The sequence below is a fragment of the Lepus europaeus genome, chromosome 3 (assembly GCF_033115175.1).
Source record: "Lepus europaeus isolate LE1 chromosome 3, mLepTim1.pri, whole genome shotgun sequence".
In the NCBI taxonomy this organism is placed as follows: domain Eukaryota; kingdom Metazoa; phylum Chordata; class Mammalia; order Lagomorpha; family Leporidae; genus Lepus; species Lepus europaeus.
The window spans coordinates 54,569,009-54,596,419 of record NC_084829.1 but is presented as its reverse complement, the minus strand read 5'-3'; the positions used below and the strand labels follow the sequence as shown (position 1 = coordinate 54,596,419).

Sequence of the window (27,411 nt, the reverse complement as noted above, 5' to 3'; positions counted from 1 at the left end):
AACTTAGAAGACAAAATATAGGAAATCATACAGTCACCAAACACAAGAGGAAATTACAAAACTGATAAACACTATTGGTAATCTACAGAATACCACCAAATGATGGAACATACAGGTTCTAGGAGTTCCTGACGGTATGGAAAGGGAAAAAGGATTAGAAGGCATTTTTAGTGAAATAATAACAGAAAATTTCTCTAATTTTGAGATAAAAGGAACATCCAAATACAGGAAGCACAATAGATATCCTAATAGACATGACTAGAAAAGATTTTCACCATGACACATTGTAATCAAACTTTCCACAGTAAAACATGAAGAAAATATTCTAAACTGCATGAGAGAAATGCCGGATTACTTTCAGAGGATCTCCAATTAGACTAACAGCAGACTTCTCTTCAGAAACCCTACAGGCTAGTAGAGAATGGTGAGATACATTCCATGCCTTAAGATAAAAGAATAGTCAATCCAAAATGCTATACTGTGCAAACTGTCATTTGTGAACAAAGGTGAAATAAAGACTTTCCACGACAAACAGAAATTGAAATAATTTGTCACCAACCGTCCAGCCTTGCAGAAGATGATTAAGGATGTGCTGCACACAGAAATACAGAAACATGGTCACCACTACAAAAGAAAGTAAAGAAGAAAATATCCCAGAACAAATATAAAGGAAATTCAATGTAAAAAATAGGATTTTTTATGGAAAAATGTCAGGGAAAAGTCGTTACTTATCAATAGTCAAATTGAATGTAAATGTTCTCAACTCTCCAGTTAAAAAACACAGACTGGCTGAATGGTTTAAAAACCAAAACCCATCTATTTGCTGCCTCCAAGAAACACATTTCACCAACAAACATGCATTCAGACTTAAAGCGAAAGGATGGAAAAAATATTCCATGCTAACACAAAACACAAAAGAACTGGAGTATCCATCCTAATATCAGACAAAAAAGACTTTAACAAAAACACTGCTAAAAGAGACAAGAAGGGAACTATGTAATGATTAAGGGGTCAATTCAATAGGAAGATGTAACTATTATAAATGTAAATGTACCTAATTACAGGGCACCAGGCTATTTAAAAGAAATGTGAAGGGGTCTAAAGGAGACATAAACTCAAATATAATAATGCTGGGGGATTTTTTTTTTTTTACAGGCAGAGTGGATAGTGAGAGAGAGAGACAGAGAGAAAGGTCTTCCTTTTTGCCGTTGGTTCATTCTCCAATGGCCGCTGCAGCCAGCACATTGTGCTGATCCGAAGCCAGGAGCCAGGTGCTTCTCCTGGTCTCCCATGCGGGTGCAGGGCCCAAGGACTTAGGCCATCCTCCACTGCCTTCCTGGGCCATAGCAGAGAGCTGGCCTGGAAGAGGGGCAACCGGGATAGAATCCGGTGCCCTGACCGGGACTAGAACATGGTGTGCCGGCACCGCAAGGCAGAGGATTAGCCTGTTAAGCCACAGCGCCGGCCTGCTGGGGGATTTTAATACCCCACTTTCAGCATTGGACAGATGAGCTAGACAGAAAATCATTAAGAAAACAACAGAGTTGACACTATAGACCAAATGGACATAACAAATATCTATAGAACTTTTCATCTTACAGTTGCAGAATACACCTTCTTAGCAGTACACAGAATGTTCTCTAGGACTGACCACATGCTAGGCCATAAAGCAAATTATAGCAAATTCAAAAAAATCAAAATCATACCATGCATCTTCTCAGACCACAATGCAATGAAGTTGAAAATCAGCAACTGAAGAATCTTTAGAAAATATGCAAACTCATGGAGACTGAACATCATGCTCCTGAATGAACAGGGGGTCATAGAAGAAATCAAAAGAGAATTGAAAAAAAAAAAAAAAACAAATCTGGAAACCTAGAATAAATGGATAGATTCCTGAATGCATACAACCTACCTAAATTGAGCCATGAAGACATATAAAACAAAAACATACCCATTACCAAGAAGTAAATTAAATCAATAATAAAGACCCTCCCAACAAAATCAACCCAGGACTGGAAGGCTTCACCGATGAATACTACCAGACCTTTAAAGGACAACTAACTCCAATTATTCTCAAGTTATTCAAAACAATTGAAAGGGAGAGAATCTTCCCAAGTTCTCTCTTTGAAGCCAGCATCACCCTAATTCCTAAACTCAGGAAAGATGCAACAGAGAAATGTAACTACAGACCAATTTCTATGATGAATATGGACATGCAAATCCTCAACAAAATTCTTGCCAATCAAATCCAACAACAAATAAAAAAAAATCATCCACTTGACCAAGTACGATTTATACCTGATATGCAAGAATTGTTCAACATTTGCAAATCAATCAATGTGATGCATCACATTAACAAACTGAAGAACAAAAACATATGATTATCTCAAAAAATGCAGAGAAAGCATTTGACAAAATACAGCACTCTATCATGATAAAAACTCTAAGTAAATTGGGTATAGAAGGAACATTTCTCAACACAATCAAGGCAATTTATGACAAACCCATGGCCAGCACCCTATTGAATGGGAAGAAGTTAGAAGCATTCTCATTAAGATCTGGAATCAGAAGAAAATGTCCACTCTCACCATTGTAATTCAATGTAGTCCTGGAGTTTTAGCCAGAGCCACTAGGCAAGAAAAAGAAATAAAAGGGATACAAATTGGGAAAGAGGAAGTCAAACTCTTCCTATTTTCAGGTGATATGATACAATATATAGGGAATCTTAAAGACTCCACCAAGAGACTATTGGAACTCATAGAAGAGCTTGGTAAATTTGCAATATACAAAATCAAAACACAAAAATCAACAGCCTTTGTATACATAGACAATGTCCTGGCTGAGAAAGAACTTCTAAGATCAATAGCTACACCCTTGTGATAAATTTAACCAAGGGTGTCAATGAACTATACAATGAGAATCCAAAACATTAAAGAAAGAAATAGAAGAAGATAAAATAAAATGGAAAAATCTTCCATGTTCATGGGTTAGAAGAATCAATATCATCAAAATTCCATTCTTTCAAAAGCAATGTACAGATTCAATGCAATATCAATCAAAATACCAAAGACATTTTTCTCATTTCTGGAAAAAATGATGCTGAAATTCAGATGAAATACAGGATACCTCAAATAGCTAAAGCATTGTTATACAGCAAAAACAAAGCCAGAGGCATCACAATACCACATTTCAGGACATACTACAAGGCAGTTATAATCAAAACAGCCTGGTACAGGTACAAAAACAGATGGATAAACCAATAGAACAGATTAGAAACCCCATAAATCAATCCAAGCATCTACAACCAACTTATATCTTACCAAGAAGCTAAAACCAACCCCTGAAACAAGGATTGTCTATGACAAATGGTGCTGGGAAGACTGTATTTCCACATACAGAAGTATGAAGCAGGACCCCTACCTTACACATTACAGAAAAGTCCATTAAAAATGTATTAACAACCTGAATCTATGACCTGAACCATCAATAATTAGAAAGCATCAGGTAAACCCTGCAAGATATTAGCACAGCAAAGAATTCTTGGAAAAGACCCCAGAGGCACTTGCATTTAATGCCAAAATTAACAAATGGTATTGCACCAAATTGAGAAGCTTCTGTACTGCAAAAGAAACACACGGGAAAGTAAAGAGGCAACTCACAGAATGGGAGAAATTATTTTCAAACTCTGCAACTGATAAAGGATTAATAAACACAATATAGAAAGATATCAAGAAAATCCACAACAAGACAAACAACCCAGTTAAGATATGGGGAAAGGATTTAAACGGACATTTTTCAAAAGAGGAAATCCAATTGGCCAACAGACACGTGAAAAAATGTTCAGGATCACTAGGTGTCAGTGAAATGCAAATCAAAGCCACAATGAGTTTTCATGTCACCCCAGTTAGAATGGCTTTCATACAGAAATCAACAAACAACAAATGCTGAGGAGGATGTAGGGGAAAAGATACCCTAATCCACTGTTTGTTGGAATGTAAACTGGTAAAGCCATTATGGAAGACATATGTAGATAGCTCAGAAATCTGAACATAGTCCTACCTTGTAACCCAGCCATCTCACTCCTGGGGATTTACACAAGGGAAATGAAATCAGCAAATAAAAGAGTTATCACACACCTATGTTTATTGCAGCTCAATTCACAATAGCTAAGACATGGAATCAACCTAAATGCCCATCAACTGAAGACTGGATAAATAAATTATGGGATATGTACTCTAAGGAATACTACACAGCAGTAGAAAAAGAATTAAATCAGGTAATTTGCAAAATAATGGATGAATCTGTAAAACATCATACTTACTGAAATAGGCCAGTCCCAAAGGTACAAATACCATATGTTCTCCCTTATCTGTGATAAATATAGAGCACCTAAAGGAAGTCTGTAGCAGTGAAATTTACACGTTGAGAAACGATGACTTGAGCATCGCTTTTCTAGACTGTCAATGAACTGTTTTTTTTTTCTTCTTCATACTATTTGTTGAACTCTTTATTTAACATAGAGTTAGTCATGTATGTATAAAATCAATTAAAAACAGATCTCAGTAAAAAATAAGAGTGGGAATAAAAGAAGGAGGAGGAAGTTTGTAACTGTAAAGATGTATAGTTCTGCATATATTCTTACAGACTTACCTGTAAGGGTACAGTTTAAACATTTGCCATGGAACCCCCCAAATCCCTTTAAGCTGGTTGGTAAAAATGCCATCTTAAGTGTGAAAGGGATCATAGTAAGTGTTAAAGTGATCATATATATGGAGTGAAGTGTTAAACGGATCATGTAATAAGATTAAGTGTCTGGTAATAATTATAGTTATTAAAAAGGAGAGAATTATCATTATTAAAAAGGAGAGAATGTTTCAATATGGGAAGCAGCCCACACAGCAGACTCATAGAATGACAATTATTTTAAATAGCACTCTGACCTCAGAATCAGCCCTTAAAGTATTCTGTTCTGGCTGAAAAGCCCATGAGAACATTTCAGTCATGGAAAGCCCAGACACTGTGGCAAAAAATGTCCTATATTAAGGATCTCTGTGAGTGAGACCCCAATGGAAAGAAATGGCCATCAAAGGATGTACTCTTTTCTGAAGGGAGGAGAGAACTTCTACTTTGCTTATGGTCTTGTCTAAATACTGATGAAATCTGTGGACTCAAAAGGCTTCCGTAGCTTTTGTAGCTCATGTCAAGAGCCTCAGGTGATCACTGACATCATACATAAGAATGTTAATTATTATATTAACAATAGGAGTCACTATGCACTAACTTCCCATGCAGGACTTCTATCCTCAATAAGTTATATTATGAGAATTAATTATGAAACTTGTCTTCAGTTTTTTAGGTGTGTGTGTGCAAATTGTTGAAATCTTTACTTCATATAGAGTTGGTCTTTGTATAAATTCATTGAAAATAAATCTTAATGAGAATGGGACTGGGAATAGGAGGGGGAGGGAGGGGGTGAAAGATGGGGTGGGAGGAAGATGGGGTATGGTGGGAAGCTTCACTATATTCCTAAAGTTGTAATTATGAAATTTGTACTCCTTAAATAAAAGTTTTCTTTGGGAAAAGTAAATAAGTAAATAAATATATAGGATTACTTATCTTGTCTTTACCAAAAAGAAATCAAAGGTGTCAATGTTACAGACCAAAATTAAATGTAAAAAAAGAAATTCAGAAATGGGTCTAGGACCTAATAAGAAAATACTTACCAGTTGATTATCAGATACTGTAGAAGATGGTGAAGAAAGATTTGCCTGCAAAATATAACCATTGTGCTTATTCAAATTCATAATTTAATAAAATATATTTATATCATTAACTATCTTGAAGTTCTTTTACTATGAAAGTCATAATTGTCTACCATAGGATTTTGAAAGTATAAAGTAAGGGGAAAATATCATGTCACCAAAAATACGATTTTTAACATGCTTAGTACATTATCTTATGTTATTTTTCTTTTTTAATTTTGACAGGCAGAGTTAGATAGTGAGGGAGAGAGACGGATAGAAAGGTCTTCCTTCCGTTGGTTCACTTCCCAAATGGCCGCTACAGCCGGTGCACTGCGCTGATCCAAAGCCAAGAGCCAGGTTCTTCCTCCTGGTCTCATATGTGGGTACACGTGGACCATCCTCCACTCCCTTCTCGGGCCACAGAAGAGAGGTGGACTGAAAGAGGAGCAACCAGGACAGAATCTGGTGGCCCAACTGGGACTAGAACCCGGGGTTCTGGTGCCTCAGGCAGAGGATTAGCCAAGTGAGCCGCAGCGCCAGCCTGTTTTTTTTTCTTATGTATTTTATTTCAGTTCACATAATATTGAACATGAAGTTTTTTGTTTCTTTTCTTCTCATCCTTTTGATATATGCATTATCACATGAAATAAAAATCTTCATGATTACATAATATTTCATATTTTACTGAAACATATTGTCAGTGCTTATTTTTACATTTGAAAGTAAATTGCATTTTTTCGTGAAATATTTTTACCTGAAAAGAAAAAAACAATGAAAATTTTTTTTCATGATGTGGGAATAGAAATTATTTGGCTTTAATATTGTTTAAATTAAAGAGTAGGTTAGCTAGTAAGGATATGCACTGGGAAAAAGATAGTCTTTTCAATAAATGGTATTTAGAAAGTTAGATATCCACATGGGGCCAGCACTCTGGGTGTAGTGGGTGAAGCCGTAGTCTACAGTGCTGGCATCCTATGTGGGCATGGTTTCGAGTCCCATCTGCTCCTCTTCCCATCCAGCTCTCTGCTATGGCCTGGGAAAGCAATGGAAAATGGCTTCAGTCCTTCGTCCCCTGCACCCACCTGGGAGTCCCAGAGAAAGCTTCTAGTTCCTGGCTTCAGATTGGTGCAGCTCCAGCTGTTGTGGCCATCTGGGGAGTGAACCAGCAGATGGAAGACCTCTCTCTCTCTCTGTCTCTCTCTCTCTCTCCCTCTCCCTTCTGTGACTGTGATTTCAAATAAATGAATTAATCTTTTTTTTAAAGTTAAAGATCAAGTGAAGAATTAGATATTCAAAGTCTACAGAAAAACAAGCGTCCACACACTTCTCCACTTGTGCTAAGGCAGCTTTGCAGAAACTATTTCCATCTTCCACAGACCTGGTACTAGAAGCACAGAAAGTGCATCCAACTCCCTTCATCACTCATTGACTAGAACAGCTTTTCTCCATTCTTGACACATGTGTGTCCCCTTGGCTGGCATCACTTCACCAGGCACCTTCTTAAGGGATTGGGGAAAAACTGAGTTGGGTTAGACAAAACATGTTAAACAGTTGCTTTCTCCTTCTGTCCTCTGCTACTCTACTTTTTACATGTTTTTTTTTTTTTCCCATTTCAGCAATCATGTCCCACCCATTTGACTACAACATTAGGTTCAAAATCAGTAAGATATTCCTAACCTCCCATCTCTGTTGACTGTAACTGCCATGAGTTTTCTTTTCTCAAAACTCAGACTCTAACTAGTGATAATGTGCTAATTGAATTATATTATTTCCCCTAGGCAAGACTAATGTGCAGAAAGACAGCATTCAAAATATTAATTGGGCACCTGACAATCACTGACTGCTGAGGTTGGCATTGAGAGCACATAAGATTATAAAATTTTATGACACTGTATACCCTATAACTCATGAATCTTCCTGTTGTTTATATATAAGGCATTACTCACAAGAATGAATATCTTGGTGAAAAATGTTAGGCATACCAATCATGGAACTATATTTTGATGTATTGTATCTTCCTTGCTTCATAGTATTTATTCTTTTTTTATTTTTTATTTTTTTTATTTAATGAATATAAATTTCCAAAGTACAGCTTATGGATTACAATGGCTTCCCCCCCATAACTTCCCTCCCACCCGCAACCCTCCCCTTTCCCACTCGCTCTCCCCTTCCATTCACATCAAGATTCATTTTCAATTCTCTTTATATACAGAAAATCAGTTTAGTATATATAAAGATTTCAACAGTTTGCCCTCACATAGCAACACAAAGTGAAAAAATACTGTTGGAGTACTAGTTATAGCATTAAATAACAGTGTACAACACATTAATGACAGAGATCCTGCATGATATTTTTTAAAAAAGATTGATTAATTTTCTATGTAATTTCCAATTTAACACCAAGGGTTTTTTTTTTTCATTTTCAATTATCTTTATATACAGAAGATCGCTTCAGTATATACTAAGTAAAGATTTCATCAGTTTGCACCCACACATAACCACAAAGTGTAAAAATACTGTTTCAGTACTAGCTATATCATTACTTCACATTGGACAACCCATTAAGGACAGATCCCACATGGGACGTAAGTACACAGTGACTCTTGATGTTGATTTAACAATTTAACACTCTTGTTTATGGCATCAGTAATCTCCCTAGGCTCTAGTCATGAGTTGCCGAGGCTACGAAAGCCTTTAGGGTTCACCGACTTCGATCTTCTTCCGACAGGGTCATAGTCAAAGTGGAAGTTCTCTCCTCCCTTCAGAGAAAGGTACCTCCTACCTTGATGGCCCTGTTCTTTCCACTGGGATCACACTCGCTGAGATCCTTCATTTAGGTCTTCTTCTTCTTCTTTTTTTTTTCCCAGAGTATCTTGGCTTTCCATGCCTAAAATACTCTCATGGGCTCTTGAGCCAGATCCGAATGCCTTAAGGGCTGATTCTGAGGCCAGAGTACTATTTAGGACATCTGCCATTCTATGAGTCTGCTGTGTCTCCCCCTTCCCTTGTTGGATCCTTAATCCTTTTTTTGGTTTTATCAGTTATTATTAGCAGACATTAGTCTTGTTTGTGTGATCCCTTTGATTCTCAGATCTATCAGTGTGATCAGTTGTGAACTGAAATTGATCACCTGGACTAGTGAGATGGCAATGGTACATGCCACCTTGATGGGATTGTATTGGAATCCCCTGGCACATTTCTAACTCCATCATTTGGGGCAAGTCCGATTGAGCATGTCCCAAATTGTACATCTCCTCCCTCTCTTTTTCTCATTCTTATATTTAACCGGGATGACTTTTCAGTTAAGATTTAAACACCTAAGAATAATTGTGTGTTAACTACAGAGTTCAACCACTAGTACTAGAACCAAAAAATACTAAAATGGATAAAGTATTACATTTTACATCAACAGTCAGGACAAGAGCTGATCAAGTCGTTATTTCTCATAGTGTCCATTTCACTTCCACAGGTTTCCCTTTGGTGCTCAGTTAGTTGTCACCGATCAGGGAAAACAAATGATATTTGTCTCTTTGGGACTGGCTTAATTCACTCAGCATGTTTTCCAGATTCCTCCATCTTGTTGCAAATGACTGGGTTTCATTGTTTTTGACTGCTGTCTAGTATTCTATAGAATACAAGTATTTATTCTTATTATCTGTAGATATTACCTTGTATGAATATCTGACTATATTCAATTTCTGCTTGTAGTGTATTCCCAAAAATACCTAAATACAAAAATAGGTTTTTAAGCATTTTAAAAGTTTAACTCTAATTTAAGATAGAGCATTATTTGGGCCAGTGTTGCAGCACAGTGGGTTAAGCCTCAACCTCAAATACCAGCATCTGATATGAGCATCAGTTCAAATCCCCACTGCCCTGCTTCCAATTCAGCTCCTTGATTATGTGCCTGAGAAAGTAGCAAGTGATGGCCCAATTGATTTGGTCCCAGCCACCCACATGGAAGACCCAGATGAGTTTCAGACTCCTGGCTTCAGCCTAGCCCAACTCAGGCCATTGCAGCTATTTGGGAAGTAAACCAGCAGATGAAAGATCTCTTACTCTCTCTCCTCTCTCTCTCTCTCTCTCTCTCTCTCTCTCTCTCTCTCTCTCTCTGTGTGTGTGTGTGTGTGTGTAAAACTCTATCTTTCAAATGAATAAATAAATCTTTTTTAAAAAATAAGGAATGATGACTCCAACTTTTCATGGATGTAAATCATAGAACAGCTGGACATAGGTGACTAGTGACAGCCATAGTTCATAAGGGCATAAAAAGAAGTAACAGATTAGATCTGAAGGGAGTTTGTCTGAAATATGGTGCCTGTACATTTGATGAAGTCTAAAATGTCAATCAAAAGAATATAAGGCAAATGGGGAGTCCTAATCAATCTCTCCTCTTCCTTCACACTTAGCAGAACCACAAAGTGGTCTTCAAATCCCTCCCCTAACAGTTTTGCACACCCATGCATTTAAAAAACACTCTGAACAACGACAATAAAGTGAGAATGAAAGTGGAGTATAGTTTCTTGCTGAAATTGTTCACATGTCTTCTTGTACCTCATCAGATCTGTGGTCTCATGCTATGGAAGTAGATTTTGACCTGGAGATAAATTTTGGTCACCTGTTCCCCTAAGATCCATGACTGCATTCATGCATATCACCCCGAAACACTCCAACATATGAACAGATGGTGACTGTAAACTGGCTAACCTGGAGACAATTAACTTTATTTGAATATCTATGTACATGGTGGGAAATATTCTTAATACAATTTGACACATTTTTCAATACATTGTGATATTTTCGAAGCAGCATACTTCCATTGTAATGATATTTTTCTGTCCCTCAAGATCATTAAAATGAGATCTTACCTGTATACAATCTAATACTCAATAAAGCTGTCTCATTTATTTCCCTGGCACTTACAAATAATCTATGAAATACAGAGAGTTTATGAAATAAGTTGTTATCAATAGAATGTGATTTCAACTAAGAGTTTTGATAAATTAGAAATAGTCCCAAACACTGGTCCTATTTTCTGTTGTTGTTCTTTATTAAGAAAGCATACTTTGATTTTGAAAAATATGAATGAAATGAATTTATACTGGTAGCAGTTAATGAAAATAATAAATGTTTACAAAGAAAATATAACTCAAAGAAAAAAAAATTCCCATCCAAACCCACAGAGTGATAACAAAGTAGACATTTTAAAAGAAAAGTCATATGTTTACTTAAAAGGAAAGAAGCTGCTTTAAAATGAGTAACCTGAGAAATAATCACTCATATTCTTAAATACATTATCAATTTGCATGTAAGCAAGTGATTTAAAACATTGGAAATATTTGAACATTATTAATTTAGGTGTTAATTTGATCCAATATGAAATTCTACAAACTTTAGGCTAAAGTTTACAGGGCATAAATATAATGTAGACTCAGAGTATAAATACTGATTGATAAAATAGTTAAAGAACACAAGCTCTCCTCAGCTTCTCGCAGTGGCATAGGTCTTCACAATAATTTTTAGATGAGCATATTAAAATAACATTCTTTTGTAAAAATCAGAACATGCTGTATTTAAGACAAATGGTTCACATAAGAACAACTCTTATAGCTAACTTAGATTTCTGCTCTAAGATTTCATTATTTCTGTCCTCTAATATATATACACAGATACACACACACACACACATATATTAGACATAATTTAGTAAATGCAATCATTTCAAGTGAATATTTACAAGCATTACTTATCCATGAGTTAGCACCAGAGAACTGTTTTTTACATTCTATAATAAAATGATCACTATGGTCTCCAAAAGTCATGGAAACATTTGAGGTGCCACAAATAACTACTCAAATGTCACACTGAAAGAGAAAGGAAATAGAAAGCTTCTCATTCAAGAATCAAACTTTAATTAAAGATCAAGAATTTTATTTGACTCAGGGTTTATATTTGATCTAGTGTGTACTGGCACCGATCGATGATTCAGCGTTAACTTTGAATGACTCAAATACACTCACAAATGTTTGAACATGAAAGTTAACCTATTTTCAGTCTGATAATTGAACTTACAAACAGTTTGAAATAATCTCTTAGTATGGAAATTAAAGTGGATATTCTAGAATTTTTCCAACTGGTATCAAATTAAGGACATCATGGAAGGGTGGAAAAAAGCATTAGCCCTCTGATTCTTATTGAGATCTAGTCTAATGAGACATACTTTAGTAGATGAGAAAAGAAGGTGAGAGAGTAAAAAAAACACTTACACTTACTCTTGCATCTGACTCTTATAGAATGCATTACTCACAAAAAAGTATAGAACCATCATTAAAGCAATGTCTTTTTTTACCCACTCAAAAATCAAATAACTCAAATCACAGAGCTTCTAGTCTCCCAGAAATAAATGGGAGGAAAAGAAGTGCAGAGGTGTGAATAAAGGCAAAAGTTAAGGTCAATGGAGAAACAAAGGGAAGAACTTGTATTTATTGAACAGTTTCTGTGCATCAGGGTGATAATAAGGATTTTTCTTACTGAAACTAATATAAATCCTACATCAAACAAGAAAAAGGGTTTTAGTGTTTACATTTTTATAGATGAAAAAAACAAGGAACAGAATGGTCAAATAAGTAATTTTCTTAGGATTTGATAGTTGTGTAAAAACAGTACTACCTTTTAAACTTAGGCCTGGCCTACTAAATTCCTACCAAATGACTTAAAATAATAATGAAAAAGAACAGTGAAAGCTTATAGGAAATACTGTAAGGTGTATTCCTATCCATATCTTCTAAACATAATTTCCTAAGAGTGATTATATTTAGTCATTTCACCCATTTTATCATCTGCCTTAGGCGGACTCCAATTAAGGCACAAATACATAAATTTCGATGATAACATAGTACAAAATACACACTTGACAGCTATTCACTCAGGAAGATGATAACAAAAGCTACACATTGGAAAATACTTTAAAAGAAATAGTTCACTGATCTGTTTTAGACTGACAAAGAAAATATTTTCTTAGGAGAAGGAGAAATCTTGTCTCTACTGGAATATGTTTACTCAGAAGCAGAAGTGGACCACATAAAGGAAAGGAAATTACCAAGTGAATGAAGAATGGGGATGGGTGAAGGTGAGTGTGAGTGTGTCTAAGATGCTCTGAGCAAGCTCCCCACAGTCACTTGAATTTTGTGAGTCCATAACAGCAAATCCATTATTAATGTATTTTTTCTTGTAACTAACCTGTTTAGTAGATAACAGTTTAAGTGCAATAAAGCAACAAATTTATTGAAGCTAACTAAACTGGTAATCCCATTGAAAATGGGATTCTGGAAATATATGAGCTGGTTATTTTATAACAAGCACATAAAACATAACAAAAGTGAAAATGTTATTTAAGTTTTGATTATAAGAAAGACCAAAGGCAAGTGTTACATTTCTACTAAACTGACCAAACTAGACCTCACATAAGATGGAATTTACTTGATAAGCTTACCTGATGCCTTGACCCTGATATAACCTGATTTTCCATATATGGGACAACTGTATCTCCTACTCTTTTCCACTTAAAAAAAAAAATCCCCTAAGGGGTCAGCACTGTAACGTGGTAGGTAAGCCTACACCTGTGGAGCCAGAATCCAATAAGGGTTCCAGTTCAAGTCCTAGTGACTCCACTTTCAATCCAGCTCTCTGCTAATGGCCTGGGAAAGCAGTGGAAGATGGTCCAAATGTTTGGGTCCCTGAACCCGAGTGGGAGATCTGGAAAAAGCTTCTGGCTCCTGGCTTGGGATCAGCCCAGCTCCACCCCTTGTGAACATTTGGGGAGTGACCCAGTGGATGGAAGACCTCTATCTCTGTCTCTCCCTCTCTCTTTCTGTACCTCTGCCTCTCAAATAAATCAATAAATCTTAAAAAAAAATCAACTAATTTCATTTAAATGACTACATAATTTGACCTTGTCTAAATAAGATCGGAGTCAGCGAACTCAAAAGGCTTCCATTGCCTTGGCAACTCATGACAAGAGCCTAGGGTGATTACTGATGCCATAAACAAGAGTGTCAATTTGCTAAGTCAACGACAGGAGTCACTATGCACTTACTCCTCATGTAGGATCTCTATCTTTAATGTGTTGTACAATGTGAATTAATGCTATAACTAGTACTCAAACAGTACTTAACACTTTGTGTTTTGGTGTGGGTGCAAACTATTGAAAGCTTTACTTAATAAATGCTAAATTTATATTCTGTATATAAAGATAATTGAAAACGAATCTTGATTCGAATGGAATGGGAGAGGGAGTGGAAGATGGGAGGGTTGCGGGTGGGAGGGAAGATATGGGGGGGGGGGGAAGCCATTGTAATCCATAAAGCATACTTTGAAAATTTATACTTATTAAATAAAAGTTTAAAAAAATGACTATATAATTGACATAGGCACTCATAAAAAAGGCAATATGTATAATTACAAATGTACTTACATATTTTGTTTCTCGACCAGCTGCTCTTGGGAGAGTTGTAGGATTCTATGTGAAAAATAATGATAATTGTAATTCTGAAGTCATCAAGCAAATAATAAATGAATCACTTTTTCTCTGTTGAGATTTTTTAACCATTCCTCCCTCTTTCCTTCAAAAATTGTTTTACTAAACTTTATTATTATTGTTCTTTTCATTGCTGTTATCTATTAGTAATTTGGTACACTTTTCCTTATTGATTGACGATATTAATTAACATATATAATAGTTCCTTCATCACATTTTCCCATAATTTTTGTCTATTTAAAAATTCACATAGAAATTTTCATCATCTCAATCCTTTGAGGTGCCTAATTCCAAAGGAATTCTCAAAGACTCTATGTCAATTATTCAATCTCAAGACTATTCCTGGATTTTACCTTTGCCAATAAAATGGAAAACTGATATTGCAGTTTCAACGCCCCAGTTTCAAACTTCAGTCTCCTACCAAACACCTTCAACTGTTTAGTACTGGCAACGTGACAGCAGCTTCGTGAGGACTTTCAAATCATTGAGCCTTGCCAGCTTTGTTCTGGCTTTATTATCTCTTAGCTTGTCTATTTTGCATATTCTCAACCATTATAATAGCTTCATTTCTGTTGCACCTCTCTCTTTTCCTGACAAAATCAATTGCCAAAAACAAAAACAAAAAACTCAGTTCTTCATGGAACTTACCATACATTCTTCTCCATTTTTTTGATCTTAAGGAGGAAAACATGGCTGGGGAAACTGTCTCAGCCAAACTGATTTCATTTTACAGCGATTATTAACTTCAAGTGTGAACTCAATACTGCCTGATAAGGCCCCCATTTTTCTCTTGTATGTTCACTTTTGAAGATGAGATGGCTATCTGTGTCACTCATCTATTCAACAAATATGTATCATATGTCTACTGTGTGTGCAGCACTGTTCTTCACCCTTGCAATGTATCAGTGAACAAAAATGACAAAAACATCCTGCCTGTGAGGACCTTAACTTCTATTAGGCAAGAAGATAGGCAATAAAATGACAAATTAGTAAATTATACCAAATTACAAAGTGATAAATGCAATGAGAAAGAGTACAAATAATGTGAAACATAGAGTAGGTAATAGAGGAAATTCTTCCAGAGGACATTTTCCCTACTTCTGCCAAATATCTTGTATTTTTCTCTGGATTACTAAGATGTTAAGCAAGTCAAGAGTGCTTGGGGCTCACAATTTTAAATGGGATTATCAAAGCAGAGAAGTTGGCATTTGAGCAGTGTTGAAAGAGGTAAGGGAGTTATCTAGGTGAATATCTAGATAAAGATGATTCTAATGAAAGGGAACAAGTTCCTGAGGTAGGTTTACACCTCTGCAATTTGCAGATAAAGAACTTGAAGCAGGGGCAGAGGTTTGATGCTACAGTGGGGTTGCTGCATCTAAAGTACCTACATTTAAGTCCCTACTCCGCTTCTGATCCAGTTCCCTGCTAAGGCACACCCTGGGAAACAGCAGATGGTGGCTCAAGTGCTTATGTCTCTGCCACCTATGTGGGATACATGGATGAGTTCATCTTCTGCCTTCAAGTTGGCCCTTCCTTGGCTCTTGGGGGCATTTGGGAAGTGGAGAAGCAGATGGAAATCAGTCTCTCTCTCTCTCTCTCTCTCTCTCTCTCTCTATCTCTATCTCTATCTCTATCTCTATCTCCCTCCCTTCCATTCCCTCCCTGACTTTAAATTAATTGAAAAAATATTTTTGAAAGGACTGAAGCAATCCTTCCATATGGGAGAATAAAAAACTGGACAAAAAATAGAAGAATATTTTATCAAGGACATCAATGAGCTAAAACAAAAGTTAATAATTACTGAGAGAAATTAGGAGAGGATGGGAATATGAAGAATGTATCTAGTTTGTGACATCCTCTTTTGCCTTGGAGATGTTTGTTAATAATGATGGGTTGCTTAAAAATCTGATCTAAACTTTGACATTCTCAGACACAGAGAGAGATAAAAGTCAGAGACAAAGATATGTGAAGAATACATTGAGCCCCAAGAGTAGGAATAACTCAGATTTTACATTGCCTTAAGGCTGGCCTCAAGTCATCTAAAATGGTTCAATGGTTCAGCATTTAAAAAATAATCTCAAAATGTTACTTTAAATTAGGATAAGTCTTCTTTAATTTGCTCCCCGTGTCTGGCAGAGACAAATGAAAGACTATTTATAAGAAGATAATAGCACCTGAGTTCTCAAATAATTTCTAGAAATAAATTTTCAGATAAAATATCCAGAAAACAATCAGATTCAGATGCACCTGGAAGCAAGGCAAGGTAAGTGATAATAAGGAGAAATAATGTAGACTCCAAAAAGAGCCACAGAGAGCCCATAAGTTTGTTGTCTCAGAATCAGACTGAAAACTAAACAAGCTTGTGCATGTTTTTGAAAATAAAAGTCCAGCTTGCAAATTATTACAGAAAAGTAGAAACTACAATAAGTTAGTAACTGGGGCCAGCACTGTGGCATAATGAATAAAAGTGCTGCCTGCAGTGCTGGCATCCCATATGGGGCTGGTTCTAGTCCTGGCTGCTCCACTTCCGATCCAGTCTTTGCTATGGTCTGGGAAAGCAGTAGATGGCCCAAGTCCTTGGGCCCCTGCATCCATGTGGGAGACCCAAAGAAGCTCTCTGCTCCTGGCTTTGGATCTGCACAGCTCTGGCCTTTGCAGCCATCTAGGGAGTGAACCAGCAGATGGAAGACCTCTCTTTTTCTCTCTGACTCTGCCTCTCTGTAACTATGCCTTTCAAATAATAAATAAATCTTCCTTAAAATAAATGAACTAGCATGATAAATAAAAAATGGGGTCCCATTAAAATGTTATGCAATTGATTTTTTAATTATAATATATCTTCTTTATAAATTTCATATGTTATACAGTTTTCATGTATTTCATGTATACAGATTTAGGAACATAGTGATACTCTCTTCCCTCCCACACATGCTCCAACTCTTCATATTCCTCTCTCTCCCATTCCCACTCTTAAAACTATTTCATTGAAAGTTGGCATTTATGAAATAACAAAGGATCTTAGTTAGGAAATTCCTTATATTTCCATTATCAAACAACATATTCTTGTCCCTCTGCCTTTCATGTCCTTTATTTTCTGTCCTGTTACACTGGAGTACATTTGTAGCTTCTTAGCAAAGGATAATGTCTTAGGCCATTTGGGCTATTGTAACAAAACACCATAGAATAGTTGGCTTATAGACAACAGAGATTTATTTTTAATGATTCTGGTGTCTAAGAAAGTCTAAGATCAAGGAACTGGCATTTTTGGTGTTTGGCAAGGGCTCACATTCTGGTTCATAGATGGTACCTTCTTAAAACAAACTCACATGGAGGGAGAAGCAAAATGTCTCTCACAGGCCTCCTTTATAAGGGCCCTTTTACCACTTATTGGGGCTATATCTTCATAACCTAATCACCTCCCAAAGGCCCTACCTGCTAGTACATCACATTGATGGTTATTTTAACATATAAACGTGGGGAAGAGGAGATAGCATGCTCACAGTGTAACAGATATTTATTTGAATTAAGCTATAGGTTCTTCCCTTCAGTAGTCCCTTCTGTATAATAAGCTACTGTATTAGTCAGTTTTCATTACTATAACTAAAATACTAAGAGCTTCCTGGGAACAGAAATGTCTATTTTGGCTTATAGTTCACAGGTTCACTGTTCAGTATCAGGCAGCCCCATTAGTCTGGCACCTGGTGGAAACTGGCAGTGGCAGAGAGTATGCAGTGAATTGATCACATGGTGAGTCAGGAAACAGAAAAACAGGGAACATACTCCTTCTAATCTGCATGTGGTCTTGCCTTATACTGCTCTCATAATTTATTCTAGGGGCTCCACTCTAGCAACCTAATTCAATCCAATCACCTCCCAAAGCACCACATTTACATTGCATAATTGGACCAAGCCTCCACTTCATCCACCAACTATTAACATTAATCCACTAAATGTTAACCCAAGAATTTGAGATTTCAGCATCTGCATAAGTTGAGGAGCCAAGTCTGTTCAATCCACGGCAGTACCATTATCTCTTCTAAAATCAACCCTATAATATATAAACTTAAGCTTCAAAATCAAAAGAAATTCTTCCTTGACCCTACTACTGCCCCAATTTCCTTCTTCCTTTCACAGCCTAGTATTTCAAAATAGTTTTGTTTATATATTCTTTTTGTGTGTCTGGTTCTATAGTCTTTGATGTGTGTGTTTATATATTCTTTCTCACAACAATTTTTGACATCAGTGGTAAGGAAACCAGAGGATTGCAGTAACAGAATGAAATTTGAGAATGCTAAGCAGGTAAAGCTGCCGACTGCAGTGCTGGCATCCCATATGGGTGCTGGTTCAAGTCCCAGCTACTCCTCTTCCAATCCAGCTCCTTACTGATGTACCTGGGAAAGCTGCAGAGGATGGTCTATGTCCTTGGGCCCCTGCACCCACATTGGAGACCCAATGGAACCTCCAGGCTCTCGGCTGAGGATTAGCCCAGCTCCAGCCATTGTGGTCATTTCGGGAGTAAACCAGAGGATGGAAGACCTCTCTCTCTCTCTCTTTCTCTGCCTCTCTGCAATTCCAGTTTTCAAATGAATGAATCTTTTAAAAAATAAATAAATACATCACAATTAGCAAATCCTATGCCCCAGACTCCACTGTCTGCCACCACAGACGCCAGCCACACAACAGCCAAGTTAATTGATATGACCCAAGAAACTTGAGGATCCATGATTAAAAAAAAAATAACTGTAAAAAAAGTCAATCTACTCATAAGTATCTAGTCAAGAGAAATGACCGCTGGCACCGCAGCTCAATAGGCTAATCCTCTGCCTGTGGTGCTGGCACACCAGGCTCCAGTCCCAGTCGGGGCACCGGATTCTGTCCTGGTCGCTCCTCTTCCTGTCCAGCTCTCTACTGTGGCCCAGGAGTGCAGTGGAGGATGGCCCAAGTCCTTGGGCCCTACACCCGCATGGGAGACCAGGAGAAGCACCTGGCTCCTGCCATCGGATCAGCGCGGTGCGTCGGCCGCAGCGTGCAGGCCGCAGCAGCCAATGTGGGGTGAACCAACGGAAAAGGAAGACCTTTCTCTCTGTCTCTCTCTCTCACTGTCCACTACTCTGCCTGTCCAAAAAAAAAAAAAAAGAGAGAGAGAGAGAGAGAGAAATGAAAGCATACATCCATTTAAGGTTGATTTCTTTTTATTTATTTATTTATTTTTTTTTTGACAGGCAGAGTGGATAGTGAGAGAGAGAGAGACAGAGAGAAAGGTCTTCCTTTGCTGTTGGTTCACCCTCCAATGGCTGCCGCGGCCAGCGCACCGCACTGATCCGAAGGCAGGAGCCAGGTGCTTCTCCTGGTCTCCCATGGGGTGCAGGGTCCAAGCACTTGAGCCATCCTCCACTGCACTCCCTGGCCACAGCAGAGAGCTTGCCTGGAAGGGGGGCGACTAGGACAGAATCTGGCGCCCCGACCAGGACTAGAACCTGGTGTGCCGGCGCCACTAGGCGGAGGATTAGCCTGTTGAGCCGCGGCGCAGGCCTAAGGTTGATTTCAAATGTTCTTAGAATATCTTTTAGTACTATGTCCAAATTTGAAGCAATCCCTTCATCTACCAGCCAATGAATACATATAGTGCCTACATACAATAGAAGATAACTTAGAAATAAAAAGAAGTAAACTAATTTCTTAGTTAATAAAGATAAACCTCAAATGTTTTCTACTACTAAGTATGACCCAAAAGACTATACGTTATTTGATTCTATTTATATGATATTCTTGAAAACAAGAAAGCACAAGACCACAAGAAAGATCAGTGGTTGCCCAACACCCAGGGAGAGGAAAGGATATACTACAAAAGAGCACAGGAGAACAATTTGGGTTCACAGAAAGGTTTTGTATCTTGAAGACAGAGGTGGCTACACAATTGTATGTTTTGTCAAAACTCATAAAACTGTACATTTAAGGGTTAATTTTATTGTGGTTACATTATAGCTCAATAAAGTGACTTTAAAAGGAAAATGCAATGTGTGCTGTAACAACATACTTAATGCTAAGAATTGAAGAATAGGATTCTTGAATTGGACTATCACATCAGCAAGTCCTCCTGGAAGAATTAAGAAGCAATAAACAGAAGGATATAAAGACAAAGAGACATGAAATACTGTATCAAAAGTGACCAAATTGGTATTATAAGCTCTCTAGGGGAAAATGATTTGAGAAAATAACGATGACTGAGTACCCAGAAAGCAAGCAGAAGATTGAAGACTTCAGATGAAAGGGCACAGAGAACAATCATACATAGAATAAAACACTGCTTTAGCTTTAGCTTTTCCTTTTTTGGGAAGCATTCAACACAATTCCATTCTCTTAATACTCTCTCCTTATAACTTCCAGGACACTATGGTGCTCTGATTTTCCTCTTACCACAATCATCCTTTCATCCTATGCTAGTTCTTCTTCCACATCCGTTATTGAACCTGTAATGTTTTCTTCCTTAGAGTTCAGCATAGGACTTACAACATCCATGTAGTGCTGACTTCCAGACTAACTACAGACCCCTAGGTTTAGGCATCCTTGAAATTCACCTAAAACTTACCTGTCCAAAGCCATCATGACCTCTGCCCCCTGCCACACTGCACCTCTTTAATTGCTGTCTATAATCAAGGCAGAGACTTGTGGCTCATTTGCAATTCTCTCTCCTTCACTACTCACATTCAAATTGATGACAAACCTCATACTCATATGTTTCTAGTTTCTCTGTACCTATCCAATCCAGGTTATCATCGTCAACTCTCCCACCCCCTCCACACACACACACGCACAGCTCAACAGACCCCTCATAACAGCCAAAATGATCATTTTCAATGGCTTCATAATTATTGCTACCATTTTCCCCCCATTTTCCTTAGAATCCAAATTTCATGCCCTGGCAAATGAGTATCAAAATCACCATCAGTAGTCCACCTTTACAACATATTTTACATCATTTGTCCCAGTCATACTATACTATAAACCTACTAGCTTTCTTCATCTTTATATACACTAAATCTGCTTTTCAAAGCTATTATCTCTGATCTATCTATGGCTGGCTCCTTTCCATTTTTGAATCTCAGCTTAAATTCTTTTAGTCACTATGTCCAAAGTATGCCCTTTAAATTACTCCGTCTGGCTCGTGACTATTTATGCAGCACCTCACAGTTCCAGACATAGTAGATACTTAATATTTGTTGAATGAAAAAATGGTCCTAAACCTAATGGAATAATGAACTATTTTTTAACACCTTAAGCATTAATGTTTTTAAAACTAATAGTATAATTATTCACATATTAATTCTTAAATACTACTTTCATTGCATCTTATTATTACAAAGGCTTATCTACATCTTTAAAAATGAAATAAGAAAAATACATTTTAAAATTGGTATGGTAACTATGGCAAATCAAAGTTTCAGATTAAAAGGCTTAAAGAATTCAGATGAGATCTTCAAAAATAGTTTGTAGAAACATATTATGAAGGAACTATGTATGAAGTTTTTGAAATTTCTTCACTAAAATATATTTGTTTTAAGTCCATTTTCCATGAACTTCTTAAAGCTACTTTGTACAACAAAACTTATTTCAAATACAGAAACTATAACTGTCCTTTTGTGGGTTATTTCTGCTAAAACATAATTCTTTAATCTTGGTATATTTAATCTGTATATTTAAAGCATACTGCAGACACATAATGTTTCATTTTTAAAAGGCATGCAAAAATGACATTAATTTCAGGAAGGAAAATAAGATTGAGAATATAATCTTCTAACAATGAATAAAGGAAAAAAAAAACAAGCATATTGAAATTTGGATGAGTAGAGCCATACTAAATATTGAAAAAACAATTTGGAGAAACACAGTATTTTATACAATGAATGAAAACGGTTACATTATAAGGAGACAATTATTCAGTAATAATAAATTAATAGTTTAGTGGTACTCTGGCAGTCTAAAATATCCAGGTTTCTGATTGAGTGAAAGAATGCTGAAACAAAATCAGTCACCAAAAAGAAAAAAAAAATCCAGAAATAACACCTACGCTAAAGCTCTTAGACTAATGTTACTTTAATCTACTTCATTTTCTACTTCCAATTCAAAGTACTATTGGTGACATAAATACTGAAGCTATGGTTCAAGATGAGAATAAATGACAAATTTTACATATATTATCACAAAATGCCAACAAACAACACATAATCTAATAAATTGTCAAATTTTTTAACTTGACCTACAATTAGAAATAGATTTTGCCATGCACAGCTGTATACCATATCTCTATCTGTAAATGTAAATAAATTTCAATAAATATCAATAATACCTCCAACCACAATTTGGAATACATTCTGATATTTTACTATTTTTAAATGCCAGTTGCTAAAAAAAATAGTTTGAAACTACTGAATAAATTTCTCAATTTACCCTGTGGCCTTGACTTGCAGTGTGAAAATCATCTATCTAGGAATTCTTATGGTCATTAAATTGTATTAAATACATACATACTTTGATTGTGTTAGAACCCAACCATGTCTGTGGGGACCTTGAAGGAGAATCAGAAGAATGCTGGAAAAAACAAAGAAAGAAAGAAAAGAAAAGGACAAGCCTGTAAGGAATTATACTAAAGTAGCAAGAAGTGAAGCGAAGAAGCAAAGCAAATGATTGAATTGCACATTCTAGTCTAAGGCATTACCATAGACAAGGAATCCTGTAAGACCTTATCAATGGTAGCACAGATCTCTTCAGTTTGCTGCCTGAGCTGTGCAGGAAAATACAACTGGAAGAAGTGAAACCAGGTACTGTGTTAGCAATGAGTTTCAGGATCACATAGCAAAAGTAGGGGTTATCTGAAGTCATTACCTCCACAGGTGGGTCTAATGTGCTGTCCTTGGAGACACTTTCAGTCTTGGCTGGTTCATCTAGTGCCTAGTGGTAAATGAAATAGTTCTCATATGAAGATTCTAGTCAAATGCAAAAGTAATAGAAAAGTATCTGAAAAGATAGGCCCATATATCACACTATTTCTAAGAAAAAAAAATCTTTGAATTTTGATGAACTATTGGCTAACATGAAGGCATTTTCCATAACTATACAGTTATTCCTGTGAAATTTGTATCTCCAATATGAGGTATTACTATAAAGAAAGGAGGGTATTTTTAATTTTACTTTGGTTCCGCTTTTTCTATTTCATTTTTTAAAATAATTTTGAAATTTTTAATTGGTAGTGTGCCTTTTTCTTTTCTTTTGTACCACTCATTTGAACATGTGGACACAGACAGCACTAGGTATTTTCAAATACTTTCATTTTCTTAAGTACAGTTATACAAGATTTTCTTGGCTTCAAGAATTTAGGTGTAGGGTTAAGACTGATTCTTGTTGGATGCAGTCAGCAGTGACATGTGATTTCTGGTAGAAAATGATTAAGAATATATGTGACTTTTCATCTTTATCTCTTTCCCCTTAAGATAACTAAGATACAAGAGGAAAGCAGACAGCACTATCGAGTCATTATTAAGTGGAGGCTGGGAAGAAGAGTCAATGTGAATTACACTATCTATGATGTGGGAAGAAAATTAGCAATGGTTATATAAAACTATGAAAATATCAGGTTTTGGATATTGTGACTCATACTGCTGTTTACATTAACTAATAAAAACAATATAGTCTATTTGGTTTAGAAGTCAGCCTTGAAATTTTTTCATACTAGTCTCTAACCCAAGTACTTGAAACTCCACAAAAAGTGTAAGAATTTTACAATTATACATTTCAACCCATTCCTTTGTCTTTATGCTCTAATTGCCATATAAATTACTTTTAAATATGCTATAAATACCACATTGTTATATTGTGTTTTTTTCTGTAAATAGCTATATGTATTTTAAAGAAAACTTAAAATTTTACTGTTAACCATATATTCAACATTTTCAGGCTTTACAATCTTTCCTGTGGTTTTGAGTTTCTATTTGGCATTATTCCCTTCAACCTAAAATCTTTCATTAGCATTTTTGTAGTGTAAGTCTGATATTAAGGAATTATCCTAATTTTCTGAACTGATACCATCAAATTCTTAGAGAACAATGGGGAAATCCTGCAAGATATTGGGATAGGCAAAGGTTCTTGGAAAAGACCCCAGAGGCATAAGCAATCAAAGCCAAAATTGACAAATGGGATTACATCAAGCTGAGAAGTTTATACATTGCAAAAGAAACACTCAGCAAAGTGAAGGGGCAACCAACAGAACTGGAGAAAATATTTACAAACTATGCAACTGATAAAAGATCAACATCCAGGATATATAAACAGCTCAAGAAATTCAACAACAAAAAACAGTCCATTAAATAAATAGGCAAATTACTTCAACAGGCATTTTTATTTTTTTCCAATGGTGAATTATTTACTTATATATTTATTTTTACATAGATGTTTCTTTCCACTATGCCCCCCACTGTGCTCCCTTCCCGCCTCCCATTTTCTCTCTCCCATCTCCTTCTTCATTATGGATCATTTTTAGTATGACTTTATATATAGAGGACCATCTCTATGCTAATCATAGATTTCAACAATTTGCCCCCACATCCACACACAACATATAGAGTAGAGTTTGGGGAGAGAATTTGCAGTCAATTCTCATATTGCAATTCAATAGGGACAGAGGTCCTACCTGGGGAACAAGTGCACAGTGACTACTGTTGTTCCTTTAACAATTAACACTATTTTTTTATGATGTCAGTGATCATCCCAGGCTCTTGTCGTGGGCTGTCAACAGGCATTTTTCAAAAGAGAAAATCCCAACAGCCAACAGACACATGAAAAAATGTTCAAGATCACTAGTCATCAGGGAAATGCAAATCAAAACCACAGTGAGGTTTCACCTCATCCCCTTTAGAATAGCTTTCACACAGAAATCAACAAACAACAAATACTGGCAAAGAAGTGTGGAAAAGGTACCCTAATCTAATGTTGGTAGAAATTGGTACAGTCACTATGGAAGTTAGTATGGAGATACCTCAGAAATCTGAATAAAGACTTACCATATTACGCAGCCATCCTACTCCTGGGGATTTACCCAAAAGAAATGAGATCAGCATTTGAAAAAGTTATCTGTATCCCCATGTTTATTGCAGCTGAATTCACAATAACTAAGATATGGAATGAACCCAGATGTCTGTCATCTAAAGACTGGATAAAGAAATTACTGTATATGTACACCATTGAATATTATACAGCAGTTAAAAAATGAAATCATGTTATTTGCAACAAAATGGATGCAACTGGAAAATATTATACTTAGTGAAAATATTATACTTAGTGAAAAATATACTTAGTTAAAATATTATACTTAGTGAAAAATATTATACTTAGTGAAATACACTTAGTGAAATACTTAGTGAAAGTATTATATTTAGTGAAATAAGCCAAAAAGACAAATATCATATGGTTTCCCTGATCTGTGGTAACTGATAGAGTACTTAAAAGGTAATCTATAGAAGTGAAATTGACACTTTGAGCTGCAATGCCTTTGAACAGCCCTTGTCTCAAGTGTAGAGGAACATTTTTTTTTCATATTATTTGTTGAAGTGTTAACTTAGTGTAGAGTTAATCTTATGTGTATAAAGTTAATTGAAAATAGATCTTAGTAAAAATTAAGAATAGGAATAAGAGAGGAAGGAGGAAGAAGGGTGAGAATGTGGGTGGGAGGGAGGGTGAGTGGGAAGAATCACTATGTTCCTAAATTTGTATTTATGAAAAGCATGAAGTTTATATGCCTTAAATTTTAAAAAATTATAACTGTAAATACACTTACTTGGCCTTCATTCATAGAGGTGGTTTTACAGGATATAGAATGTAGAGTTTTCTTTTTCTCTGTCTGCATTTGAATGGCGTGATTGCATTTTCACCTGGCCTCCGTTGTTTCTGATAAGCTAACTTATTTGTATGTAGTATATTATTTTTTCTTGACTGTTTCCTAGAATTTTCTCTTATATTTAATTTTCCAGTCTGATTGTGATGTAGTTTTCTTTAACTAAAACTTGTTAGAATTATATTGAAAGTACACATTCATTTTTTCACAAAATTTGGAAAAATTGTAGCTATTAGTTATCTTTTCTACCCCGTTGTCTCAATTCTTAATATTATTTCTAAACTGTCACAAATTACTTGAACTTTGTTCAATTGCTTGGTCTTTCTCATCTCCCCTATTTTTCAACCCAGATAATTTCTGCCGATCTATCTTCAATTTCACTAACTCTTTTGTATCTCCAATTTTCTATCAAGCAATCCAATGAATTTTCAATTCTAATATTTTATCTTTCAACTCTACACTTCCATTTGATTCTTTCTTAGAGTGTCTACTTTGTGCTTAGAATTCTGATAATTCATTATAAGCATATTTTCCTTTATATCTTTGAGCATATTTTTAATATCACCTTACAAATCCTTAATAGCAGAATATGACAACTAGAACATCTTTCGGTTGACTTCAATAAATAATATTTTCTCTTAATTAAGGTTGACATTATCCTGTTTGTGTGTCTAGAAATTTTAGATCATAACCTGAATATTTTATATATGTTATCTAGACTCAGATTCTGTTATGATCCCTGAAGCGTATAATTTTGGATGTTTAATTTTAACATGGAACTGATTTTTTAATGGTGCCAAATTTTCTGTTTTCCTGATGGAGGACAGCAGCTAAAATTTCTATGCAGTTATTTCATCCTCACCTCGGTTTAACAGAGACATGAAAAATTCAGTAGTCACCCATGATTTGGACATAGTTTATAAGTAACATTTGAGGCTCCCTTCTGAGATTTGCCCCAATCTTTCAGGTGCACTGTGACCTTACAACCTATCTCTCATTCTACATTCAACAAATCTGTAAGGCTTTCCTAAGTTTTAGCTGCTTCATGGCAAGCAAATGGCTGCCATTACAAAAAATCATAAAATCTAGAAACTGACTCAATGCCAGTTTCTTCTAACAAGTTTTGATTCAACTGTAGTTTCACCTACCCCTGGTCATGGTCTAGTACATTCATCCAGCTTATTTTTTAATTTTTTTTTATTTTATCTGAAAGGCAGACATTCAAGAGCCAGGGCTGGGCCAAC

At 36.0% G+C, this 27,411-nt stretch overlaps 1 protein-coding gene across 10 annotated transcripts in view; it reads right to left on the bottom strand.

The window, feature by feature from the left end:
• MLIP (muscular LMNA interacting protein) overlaps window positions 1-27,411 on the bottom strand; it is a 295,954-nt gene that overhangs the window by 84,639 nt on the left and 183,904 nt on the right. For 6 of the 10 annotated variants that reach the window (XM_062187543.1, XM_062187550.1, XM_062187551.1 and 3 more), the window contains 5 exons: window positions 23,167-23,232; window positions 23,000-23,083; window positions 22,813-22,872; window positions 14,221-14,265; window positions 5,727-5,771 (listed from right to left, as the gene is read on the bottom strand). In XM_062187543.1, the coding sequence (XP_062043527.1) occupies window positions 5,727-5,771; window positions 14,221-14,265; window positions 22,813-22,872; window positions 23,000-23,083; window positions 23,167-23,232 (300 nt within the window). The remainder of the gene's footprint in view (window positions 1-5,726; window positions 5,772-14,220; window positions 14,266-22,812; window positions 22,873-22,999; window positions 23,084-23,166; window positions 23,233-27,411) is intronic. The other 4 variants (XM_062187544.1, XM_062187545.1, XM_062187546.1 and 1 more) reach the window with 4 other exon arrangements.